Source organism: Seriola dumerili, unplaced genomic scaffold, assembly GCF_002260705.1.
Source record: "Seriola dumerili isolate Sdu_G_001 unplaced genomic scaffold, Sdu_1.0 BDQW01000242.1, whole genome shotgun sequence".
Taxonomy (NCBI): Eukaryota; Metazoa; Chordata; class Actinopteri; order Carangiformes; family Carangidae; genus Seriola; species Seriola dumerili.
The window spans coordinates 4,541,456-4,554,020 of record NW_019174497.1 but is presented as its reverse complement, the minus strand read 5'-3'; the positions used below and the strand labels follow the sequence as shown (position 1 = coordinate 4,554,020).

Sequence of the window (12,565 nt, the reverse complement as noted above, 5' to 3'; positions counted from 1 at the left end):
CACTGCAAGGAACCAGATTAATGTATCTTCACTCTTTACCCCATTTTTAGGTTTCTGCGAAATCAATTGATCAACTGTGGCATATACAAATATTTACACAAACCCTTTTCAAGGGGGCCTCTTCAAGTGAGGTGTATCCTAACAAAAGTAGAGGTTTCTTACAGCAGATTAAAAAAAAAAGTCCACTTTAAACAGACCTTAACAGACATTAAGTTGCTAATAACAAAAGACCCACATTAGTAAAGTGCTGCTGACAGCTCCATGCTTTCATTTTGTGGTGGAAAACTTGTGCCTTTGACAGACAGCCAAGGAGAAAACTGTCCATGATGGTCAAATTAGGTAATAGGTGTGTACACAGAGAGTACACAGTGTCAACACTGTGATGATGGATTTGATCTTACCAAACTCATATACCCTCTCTGACCAAACAAGACATAGAGAGCTCAGGGTTAACCATGTAATTCACATCAAAGAGTCACAGACCGCTCTCAGCTTTTCTCTCATTCGTGCTCTTAAAGATGAACGCCAACAGAGATTTGGCAGTCATGTTACACAAGAAGAATAAACATAATGTAACCAGTTATGCACACGAATGTGAAGCTAAAATTGTATTTTGCTTTATTAATTGAAATTTAAAAATTATTTAAAAGTTTTTTCTTCCACGTCACCATCCATGGCATCACCGTTCAAAAAAAACATCAAACACTTAAAATCAATATCCACTGCTGTTGTCATGTATCATGTAACTCTTATAACAGTTTGATATTCAAACATCTTCTTCTCGTGAAGGTTAAGAGTGTACTGCAGAAACATTTTTCCACATAAATGTTACTGCAGGAGTCGAGGTGATGCTAATGAACAAATTGTCACCTGTAATGAAGCCTTTAAATGACCAAATTGATTTATTTCGTTGTGATTGTTGCACATTTTTTCCTCAGACTTCTCATATGTGCAATGTTTTACAGTTAGTCTTACAGTTTGTCAAAAAAAGAAAACAGATGAGTGAGGGGATTTCTGTTTGTCAGTTAGTTATCCTCATTTATAATCCTATATGAGCCTCATATGCGTTTATGAGATTACATATATATATATATATATATGTATATATATGTTACCACGAAGATGTCTTTCAACACAATACGCAGCCCATAATTCCTCAGGAGCTGAAATATTTGGACAGCAGGACAATAGAGGTTTTAAAAACAGACCACTTCAATACATGTGACAGGGTGTTATGGTTGAATTTGACTAATTCATGCAAGAAATAGTGCCACAACAGTATCTGTGTTGCATATATTTGCTCATTGCATTTCTAGGAATTGTAAAGATATGGTACCAGGAAAATTATAATATTACACCAAGATGATCTGGTCTTCTCAGTACATTTCTTCCCACAGGGACAGTATATTTCCCATGCATCCATGTCTTGCTCCTTGTGTTTTTTATTTTTTTATTTAACTTTGACAACATAAAATTGTCATTCAGCATAATTGCTAGCTTTTCTCATATACTCCTTTCCAGCTACAGCTGGATACTTAACCTCACCTCACCACATATGTACATTACATTCATTTGGATTAGTTACAGCTAGAGCTATTCTCTATCCCCCACCACTGAAACCTTTATGTCCCTGCAAAATTGAATCTTTTTGGCATTTGGACTTGCATAGCTACCTGTTATGTCTCAGGTTGTTCTGTGTTGTTTGCTCTAACGAGGCTGATTCGCCTTGAACATTGACATGTAAGGACTTTGAACAAGTTTTAAATGCACTTCATACATAAAGTGACTTAACTTATTTGAAGACCAGAAGAACAGACACACGAAATCATTTTTTTTCCATTTTAATATCATATATATATATATACACACACATATATGTGTGTGTGTGTGCGTATATGATGTATTTATACATTAGGGGATCAGACACTTCTTGGCTGAAATACAGTATAGAGGTCATTAGTAGCTGATATATCTGAAAATTTGAATGTGTAGAAATGTGTATATAATGTGTCTATTTCAGAAAACCAGAGAAGTAATAATCAAAATGTATTCTTCTAGATATGATTTATTTTGCCACATTCAATTCAAATGGTCTTATTTTCAAATGAAACTTGTGCATAGCAGCAGTTACGTAATTGCATCATTTTAAACAACTCCCTTTCAATATTACACATATGAAATATAGTTTGCCATTTCACATCAGAGCTGTGTGTTATCCTTGAAAACCTTTTTATTTATTTATTTTTGCTTTTGTCTTTTTCATTCTCTGTGAGCTAGAGCCCTCTAGTGTTTAGTGTGAAAAAATACCAGTTCAAACCTTCAAGAGGGAAGAATATGCAGAGTATAAGCCTATCTTCTGTTCTTATTATATATCTGTAAAGTTTAATAATCATCATGAAATGGGTACTCTGGATGGTCACTCCACCTGTGTCAAAACAAAAGGTGTTGTTATTCCTCAGCGTAATGTGAGAACGTCCTTTTCTTTTACTGCATAGCCGATAATGAAGTTAAAGAACAATGCAACACAGTAAAACTATAGCTTATGAGTTTACATTAAGATCAGGTTCAGTTCAACTTATACTTACATCAGCAGCTCCACAAAACGAATATTTTTGTTCAGTGCTTCAATGGCTTTCATTTCTTCCTCAGTGAGTGAAAAGTCAAATATCTGTATCAAAGTATAATATGGTTTTATTAAAATTACATATTTATGAATACTGTAGTGGATTTGAAAGCATCCTTGTAACATACAGTTTAAGTGTCTGTAATGAACACTACACACCCTGGTATCAAAAAATATATATGCTATATATATTTAACCCACCTGGAAGTTGTGTTTGATCCTCTCAGGACTGAAGCTCTTGGGAATCACCACAACTCCTCTCTGGACATTGAAGCGCAAAGCCACCTGGGCACTACTCTTGTTGTACTTTTTCCCAATGGACACAAGCAGCTCATCCTCCAGCAGGGGAGGACATTTCACATTCACCCTGAACCAGAGACAGAAGAGAATACCAATGATGCCGGGACAGAGACTTTTATCAGAGTTTTTATGTTTAGTATGAGGGTTTGTAACAATAATAATGCTGCACAGTCACATATTAGACCAATATGTTGCACATATGATTTTTTTTTTTTTTTTTTAACGTTGCCAAATACTGATCTCCATTTCACATATAATGTAGCTTCTTGCAATGACAAAAGTTATCTGTCATGTCAGGATTTTCACTTAGCTGTTCAGTTTTGTTCGTGAACTTTAATTCTGCATCCTTCCCCTCCCTTCGTACAAGTTTTCACAGAGACATGACATGTGATCACGTGCCATATGATTGTCTAAAAATGCAGCTCAGAGTTTTTTCACCCTCCCATGAATACAATGCTGGGGGAATCAAAACATTGCAAAAATATCAACTGCCAGCAACTCATTTTTAAAAATATCATCCTCCTAAAACCTACGTACCAGGATGCGTCTCTGGAGGAGCCAATTGGGCAGTAGCCAACAATCACAATGTCATTCTGACGACAGTAGTCCAGAAGCTTAGGTTGTGTGAAGTATGGATGGCACTCAACCTACAGGTGAGTGAGAAGAAAAGTGTTGACTTTACATTAGCACATTGCGCTCTGACTAGCCAAAATAAAATTGAATGGAAATGGAAAAATTGACAACTTATTAAACAATTAAAGCAAAAGAAAGATTTCTTTTGAGATAGTCTGGCTGTTTTGTGACAGGGGAGTATTATCAAATAAACATTTGATGCAAGGAAAGCAAAGGATACACAGCAACACTATGCCAACTACTGAATCTAGTTGCAATGTTAGAATTATGCAAGAAAACTAATCGAATAATATATAAATGGACCAAGTGAGGACAGAAAAAGCCGAAATCATTTCGCATCATTTCACCCAAGTAATGATAAATCCTTTCATCAAAAAACTAGAATTTGCTCTCAGATTTATTGGCGAGCTGTCACTTGATTTCTTTTAACATTTGCTGAATGGAAAACAGAGAATTCTCAGTGGCCCTGAAGTATGAAAAGCTAAGCATTGCCTTCCATTTAACAACCTATAAAACTACTGTATGCTGTTATATACTACCGTACGACATACACTATGCTATGTCTGATGTCAACATGGGGGCTAAAGAGACAGGTCGGGGGTCACCTGGTTGGACACAGGCTTGTGTTTGAGGCCAGGTTTATTCAGCAGCAGCTCCAGCTGTCTGCAGTTGAAGTTGGAGACTCCCAGAGACTTAACAAGTCCTGCGTCTTTGCAAGCCTCTAAAGCCTGTGGAGAATAAAAGATTTATATCCCCTCAAAGACTGATAGTGATTATCTTTACAGACTTACTGAGACAGTGGAGAAAAACAAAACAAAACATAAAACAGGGAAGAGGAAAAAACAGAACACAGCTTGGCTGTTTACGGCACTCTTCTTGACAGTTTCTAATGCTGCAGCACAGAATGTTCTGGCATGGACATCCAAGTATGAGGGAATATCACATGCCAATTTGCTGGTTTCACATTATTCATTGTTGTGTTGTTATTATTTTTGTATTTTCTCGGAAGAAATCTATGACATACAGGACATCATAGGCACCATTAAAATGCACTGACAAAACAGCAGGTCCTTCAAATTGAAGAAGGGCTGACAAATTAATGCTGGTTATGTTTTGTGCATGTAAACAGCTTATCCTGATTTCAGAAACCTGGATGCACTACCTGGAGAAAACCAGATAACTGTGGCATGTAAACACCTTATCCAGGTTTCTCTGAGATGGTGAGAAATCAAGACACCGGATCAGTAAACTGGATGCTGTTATGATCATGTATATAGGGAAATGAATGACCAGGTTTTTCATGTTCCATGTCAATGATACATCACAAATGTAATCAAAAACAAGATAAGGCTCATAATCAGGATCCTAATGCACATGTAAACGCACTCATAGATAGTACATCTGAAAAATTTAATTGCACTGACTTGACATTTCATTACATACTTCTAGTTAAATCTAATGCAATCCGATACAAGATCCATGCAATCAGTCTTACCATTATATCATGAAATATGCCAATATGTCATGAAAATATCAAATCGAGATATCACAGACAACGAGGGGGAGATGAGCAAAGCCATCAAATAGCAGGACTATCCGTTGTGAACTCAATAGAACTCACCTCCCATGTTGCACAGAGGTCTGTGTGGTGGTAGATGTATTTTCCATCCCGGTCTTTTGGATAGAACTCATTTCCAGGCTAAAATTTTAAGCACAATTAAATAACTTGTATTAATTAAACTTATTTAAATACACACTTCCTAAGAGACTGTGGTGACATGATGTGGTCATAGTGATGCTGAAATACTGTGCAAAGTGACGGTGTGGCATTGCAGTTGGCTTCAACTTGATTATTTTAGTGAATTTCTACAACTCATTCAAATATCAGCCAAATGGTTCCAGTTGCAAAGTCTTCACCAAACACACTCCTGGCTGTCTAATCTTTTTTCCAAACCTAAAGCTAACCATGAGCCCCATTACACACAATTGTTATACAGCTACCATGTATAAATATAACTGTAAAACTGTAACTAAAAACACTTAACTATATGTTAAATAATTTATAAACATTCTAATGTGGGCATTTTTGCCTTCACTCGGACAGTACAGTGAGAGATAGACAGGAAACTCAGGAAGAGAGAGAGGGGATGACACACAGCAAAGGGCCGCGGGTCGGACCCGAACCCATGGCCGCTGCGGCCAGGACAAAGCCCATGCAGCAAGCGCTACGCCAGGGGAGCCACCGAGGTGCCTCGTGTTGACATCCTTTCTAACTCTATTCATTCTTTTATTTCACATATTTTTCTATGAAAGTGAAATATCTTCTTATATCAAATCCTTCTGTCTGACAAGGTAAATTTGTAACAGCATTATCTAAACGAAACACTACCACTGTGTGCGTGTGCAAGGGCAATGTTCAGACTCTAAATGACTGGCTGATAAGTTAACTGCCATTTATATGTGCAGTGTATGGAAACCTTGAAGGCCATAGGAAGCTCAATGATGTAGAGGTCCACATAGTCCAGTTTTAAGGCTTTCAGAGTCTTCTCCAAAGTCGGTCTCACCAACTCTGGTGGGTGGAAGGTATTCCAGAGCTGAAAATACAGAGATTGAAGTGAAGCACAGTACACAACTCTGCTTTTGGGAAAGTGCTCACATGTGAGAGTTCAAATATTCAGTCCAAAGGCCTTAAAAACAACATCATACACTCTTAAACTAAATAAATAGTATTCAAATTAAATTGAGACAAATGAGACGCATGAGATGTCAGAACATTTTACCTTTCCGCAGTAAAAGATGTCTTCTCTTTTAACAGTTCCATCAGCAATCTTCTCTCTAATGGCTTGACCTACTTCGTGCTCATTGAAATACACCAGTGCCCCATCGAAGTGCCTGTAACCCACATCTATGGCCAGCTTTACACACTCAAATGCTGTTCCTTTGGGTGTCTATAGGAAACCCACAGAAAATGTAAACATTATCTGACTTGTTTTGGATTGAGTCATGCTGTATATCTTCAGATTTTACAGCAACATTTTAAATTCCGGTTAATGTTTATCCACAGCAGTTATCACAGCAAGCAGTAAACACAGACACTCCTACGCTATGACGAGTCCACCTGGTATAGCAGTCATTAATAACCATTAATAGTTCATGTCTAAATCTAGAAACACAGACACAATACTGTCTCCCTCTTACCGTTTGAGGGTTCCCATAGGTGCCCAGTCCCAGCAGTGGAATACGGTTCCCATCACTGAGAGCGATACTGTGTCTCTGTGCAGTCAGATTCATTTTTGAGCTAAAGTGAACAAACTGAACTGCTCTCCAGCCTGACTAACAGATAATGTAGCACATGACCATGAACCTTGAACCTTGAAGCTTTAACTTACATGCACTTGATGGCTTCTCACTGAGAGCATTCTCAGACAGACTCAAATCCAAACAGTTGGACCTGACAAATGTGGATTTTACGTTGTGGCACACTGCTTTGTTTTTCTCAGGAGAAGGGAAAGTCAAAAGCTTCATTTAACTAGCAGATAACATTTTTATCCTTCCTGTTACACAGTCTTGTGTAAATATTTATTATTCAGCTTTTCAGCATGCTGTGTTAAATAACAATTACATAGGCAGGCTGTCATTGATAGTGATATTATATTAACTTATTGTTGTTGCTGTTATTTTTGTTATGAGAGCAGCTCAAATATACATAATTGAAAGCACTACCAAAGTCATTTAAGTTATACATATTTTTTATAAACAAAGCTTAACAAACTGAATGATGGTCACACTTAATGTAAATGATAGTGTAGTATTATTACATAAGATAAATCGCACTCAGTCAGTTATAGTGTTGTATGATGTCATTACAATGCCAATAAATTCATATTAACTGGAGTTTAAGTTGATTTAGCATATATGTGCATCCATGTGGGCTGGTATTAATCGTTCAATAACACATTTTCAAGAAAATAATCAATGGCTTACAGGATAGAAATTAAAATCAAAATTAAATCAATAACTATTGTATGAGCACATACAATGAAGGATTTGGTAATTGTAGTGGGGTAGGTCTCCTTTATCACCAGCACAGTTTAAGTCAGACGGATGAAATGTAACGCCATGAAAAGTAACGTTATTAGATGAGTATCGCAGTACAGCCTGACTAATTAGCTACAATAATAAGAAAATCCTTAATTGGTTAATAACACACTAACTTTCAGAGTAACAAACAAACATGAAGACTGTTGAACACTGTGACGGTGGAGTTTATCCTCTATCACTCAGCTGGTGCCTCTCCTATCAGAGCTCGCACTGTTTTGACCCCACCCCTCTCGTGCCGCAACGAGAGCGTGCGGTGCAATTTGAGCAACATCTGCGGCACGCGAACGTACGACACCCTCGCGCGGAGGTATCATCTTTTGTGCTACAGGTTAGCCGCTACAGTCGATATATTTACATGTGAGCATGAATATTAACACATCCACAGCGCTGACCTGGCTGAGAGAGAAGGGGGGAAGCAGGTGTGAGGAGATGCCGTCTTCGCCAAGGGTATAGAGGAAAACGCGCGCGTTCTGCTCACCTGTGCCTGTATATCTTGTGTACACACTGAGATTTAGCCTTTGAGGAAATGGATGGACGAACAGAGAAACAGGAGTCAGGGGATGCTCCTGTCATCATCGTTGAGAACGAAGCTGAGAGCATGCCAGTACAAGAGGAAAAGTCAGGTGCAACCGGACAGAATTACCTGGACACTTGCCCCTTTTGCCATTTAAACTTTCACAGTCGAGAGCCCAAACTTCTGCCGTGCCTGCACTCTTTTTGCAAGAAATGTTTGCCTTCACCCTCCAGGAATCTGACCTTGATGGAGGCGCCAAACTCCCTGGTTGACAGCGCGACCAAACCACGTGAGTCACTTTGTTTACAAACATATGAAGGAGCATCACCGTTAATCAAGGCAGGAAAGTAACATTTCTGCTGTGTTTAAGGCCACAGGCTTTACTCACGTGATTACTCATGTGTGTGTGGACTCATGGATACAAATATCTGGTGCCATGTATCAGTTATTTGTCCTTAAGGCACATAAATGTAGACCAACATGTGTGTTCCTGTCTGATTCCAGTGAATGTGATCCGCTGTCCAGTCTGCAGGCAGGAGTGTATGGAGATAGATGTGGTGGAAAACGTGTTTGTGAAGGACTCAGCAGAGGCTCCCAGCAGCACAGTGGAGAGGACAGTCCAGGTTAGTGAAAAAATGCATTACCATATGGGGGCAGCCTTGTTGCTAGTTTTTAGGATAATAGCTATGATATTCTTGTAAGATGAGCAATGTCAGCTTGTGCACTGAGGGAATCTCTACAGCAGACATCTGCCCTCCCTTTGCTTGAGGTGCTCATGCTAAACAGACAGTTGTCGTTCTTGCAGATAAGATCTATTTTTGCTTGATCAAACAAGAGGTATAAATTGTTTCATCTCCTGTCACCTGCTTCGGATGCTTGCCCCTTCTGTCTGTAGCTCTGCATGACTTGTGATGACAACACCGAAGCTTCCGGGTTTTGTGTGGACTGTGTTGAGTACCTCTGTGCCACATGTGTGGAGGCGCATCAAAGGGTCAAATTCACCAAGGACCACACCATCAGACAGAAGACAGAAGTATCACAAGGTATTCAAGTCTGTGTCCTCATCTCAACCTTTTCATCTGTGAAACACTTGTGTGTTTCCATGACAAAGGCCAGATCTATTATGGGATCAGTGCTGAGGATGTCACAATTTGCTCTGGGTTTAGTGTATTTTTTTTTAGTCCAGTAGATAGATTGAAGAGGTAAATGCAACAAAACATAATGGCCTTCTAGAGCAGTCCATTTAACATGACCCAGCAAACAGTATGTCACTAGAAAATTCCAGGGAAATTTTGAGTGCCACGGGGGCTACTGCTGGGATGAGTACATGATTTATTTCCAGTGTTCAAAAGTCACCCTGATCATATTCTGGTTTTGAGAAATGTCTTGATATAAAAGACTCTGATATAAAACAATGTCACATCCCTCCATCATGTATTATGTGGGAAATATCTCATATTCTGTGTTGTTTTTTTTTTAATAAAACAAGAGGCAACATGTCTTCAAACTGGCATTTAAAGGGTTAAAATCCTGAAAACTAATAAACATTTGGTAGGTTTGAGCAGAACTGAAGTGGTTTAAGAGATGTATGCAAAAAAAAGCAGAAAAAAATATTGATATATGATGATTTTATAGCATTTTCTTTGTGTGTCCTTTTTTGGACGCGAGGAACCCCAGAGGGTACAAAATGTGTTACCAGTGTATAATAAGACTGTATAAACAGTAACTGACATTAAGATTTTAAAAAAATATGTCAAAAAAGACACTTTCTTGCAGGAATCCATACCTTCAACTGTAACACAGCCAAAATGATCAGCAAATCAAAAAAGAAAAGTGAAGAAAGAAAATGTCCAAAAAAGGACAGAGGGACCCTGAGGTTTAATAAATTCCATGAACCGCTATTTAAATTACCACTATTATGTTTTTTTTTCGGTGCTAAATTTAACATTACTGGGAGGAGAGCAACGCGACTAGAAGTGACAGCAAGAGAGGGTTAGTAGCTTCTCCTCTCCTCTGTCTCAGCGGAGACGTCACAACTCATTCATTCCATTTAACAAAAACAAAAAGAAAAGCAGCAAAGGAAGCAGTAAATGGACTTACATATTTAAGACTAACTAAATGTAATTTAAGACCTAACATGCGGCTAATGTAAAGCTAGCGGAGCTTGCAGAGTTGGTTATCTGGTTGCTAGGCACGCACACACACACACACACAGTCAGGAGCTGCCGTTGCCATGGCAAGTGAAAATCTGCCCAGAATTGGCTTCTACATGGCTTAAAACAATTGCAAATTATAGAAGAACGCGTTACTCTTATCTTTTCAAAAACCGAAAAACACCGTGACAGAACACTGAAGCCAGAAGTTTCTTACAGTTTTATTCAGATTTCTTAAAATGAGTGAGTAAGCTCAGTGACGAAGACAGGTGAGATTCTTTTGAAAAAAAAAGACGATTACATTAGGTGTCAATGAGAGTGAGACAGGTATTGCTGAAGGACTCGGCACCCCCGTTTAAATTTTGTGCAGAGCCTGCAAAGTTACATTTTATGAATCCCAACAACTATGTCTACATTTTGAGAAAGAATTATTTGTCTCCTTTTTGCGGTTTGGCCGTGAGCTCGAGTTAAAAATAAAAATAAAGGTTATTTTTTACTGCTTCACGCACTCTAGCCAACTGACGCTGTCACTCTAACTTTGAAGAAAAAGTGATTTCCACTCCTCCTTTGAGTGCTCATAGTTTGAAACTATTTTACATGACATGTAAACTTTTCAAACTATGAGCACTCAAAGGAGGAGTGAAATCACTTTTTCTTCAAAGTTAGAGTGACAGCGTTCAGTTGGCTAGAGTGCGTGAAGCAGTAAAAAATAACCTTTATTTTTATTTTTAACTCGAGCTCACGGCCAAACCGAAAAAGGAGACAAATAATTCTTTTCTCAAAATGTAGACATAGTTGTTGGGATTCATAAAATGTAACTTTGACAGGCGGTCTGCACAAAATTTAAACGGGCGGTGCCGAGTCCTGGCGCAATACCTGTCTCACTCTCATTGACACCTAATGTAATCGTCTTTTTTTTTTCAAAAGAATCTCACCTGTCTTCGACTGAGCTTACTCACTCATTTTAAGGAATATCTGAATAAAACTGTAAGAAACTTCTGGCTTCAGTGTCTGTCACGTGTTTTTCGTTTTGAAAAGAAGAGTAACGGTTTTTCTCATAATTTGCAATTGTTTTTAAGCCATGTAGAAGCCAAATTCTGGGCAGATTTTCACATTGCCATGGCAACGGCAGCTCCTGACCTGTGTGTGTGTGTGTGCGTCCTAGCAACCAGATAACCAACTCTGCAAGCTCCGCTAGCTTTACATTAGCCGCATGTTAGGTCTTAAATTACATTTAGTTAGTCTTAAATATGTAAGTCCATTTACTGCTTCCTTTGCTGCTTTCTTTTTGTTTTTGTTAAATGAATGAATAAGTTGTGACGTTCTCCGCTGAGACAGAGGAGAGGAGAAGCTACTAACCCTCTCTTGCTGTCACTTCTAGTCGCGTTGCTCTCCTCCCCAGTAATGTTAAATTAGCACCGAAAAAAACATAATAGTTGGTAATTTAAATAGCGGTTCATGAATTTATTAAACCTCAGGGGTCCCTCTGTCCTTTTTTGGACATTTTCTTCACTTTTCTTTTTTGATTTGCTGATCATTTTGGCTGTGTTACAGTTGAAGGTATGGATTCCTGCAAGAAAGTGTCCTTTTTGACATATTTTTAAAAATCTAATGTCAGTTACTGTTTACAGGTCTATTATACACTGGTAACACATTTTGTACCCTCTGGGGTTCCTCGCGTTCCAAAAAAGGACACCACAAAGAAAAATGCTATAAAATCATTCATATATCAATATTTTTTTCTGCTTTTTTTTTGCATACATCTCTTAAACCACTTAGTTCTTACTCAAACCTACCAAATGTTTATTAGTTTTCAGGATTTTAACCCTTTAAATGCCAGTTTGAAGACATGTTGCCTCTTGTTTTATTTAAAAAAAAACAACACAGAATATGAGATATTTCCCACATAATACATGATGGAGGGATGTGACATTGTTTTATATCAGAGTCTTTTATATCAAGACATTTCTCAAAACCAGAATATGATCAGGGTGACTTTTGAACACTGGAAATAAATCATGTACTCATCCCAGCAGTAGCCCCGTGGCACTCAAAATTTCCCTGGAATTTTCTAGTGACATACTGTTTGCTGGGTCATGTTAAATGGACTGCTCTAGAAGGCCATTATGTTTTGTTGCATTTACCTCTTCAATCTATCTACTGGACTAAAAAAAAATACACTAAACCCAGAGCAAATTGTGACATCCTCAGCACTTGATCCCATAATAGATCTGGCCTTTT

At 38.2% G+C, this 12,565-nt stretch overlaps 2 protein-coding genes across 2 annotated transcripts in view; one reads left to right on the top strand and one right to left on the bottom strand.

The window, feature by feature from the left end:
• Positions 1 to 1,840: 1,840 nt before the first annotated feature.
• LOC111229638 (3-oxo-5-beta-steroid 4-dehydrogenase-like) lies at positions 1,841 to 6,877 on the bottom strand. Its single transcript, XM_022756052.1, has 9 exons — positions 6,755 to 6,877; positions 6,337 to 6,504; positions 6,034 to 6,150; positions 5,178 to 5,255; positions 4,162 to 4,284; positions 3,461 to 3,570; positions 2,825 to 2,990; positions 2,586 to 2,668; positions 1,841 to 2,425 (listed from the first exon to the last, which is right to left on the bottom strand). Exons 1-9 carry the CDS (start codon positions 6,845 to 6,847, stop codon positions 2,383 to 2,385), a joined length of 981 nt encoding a protein of 326 aa, XP_022611773.1. The 5' UTR covers positions 6,848 to 6,877; the 3' UTR covers positions 1,841 to 2,382.
• Positions 6,878 to 8,183: 1,306 nt separating this feature from the next.
• LOC111229775 (transcription intermediary factor 1-alpha-like) overlaps positions 8,184 to 12,565 on the top strand; it is a 14,334-nt gene continuing 9,952 nt past the window's right edge. The window contains exons 1-3 of the mRNA XM_022756246.1: positions 8,184 to 8,460; positions 8,676 to 8,794; positions 9,067 to 9,214. Coding sequence (XP_022611967.1) covers positions 8,184 to 8,460; positions 8,676 to 8,794; positions 9,067 to 9,214 — 544 coding nt within the window. The remainder of the gene's footprint in view (positions 8,461 to 8,675; positions 8,795 to 9,066; positions 9,215 to 12,565) is intronic.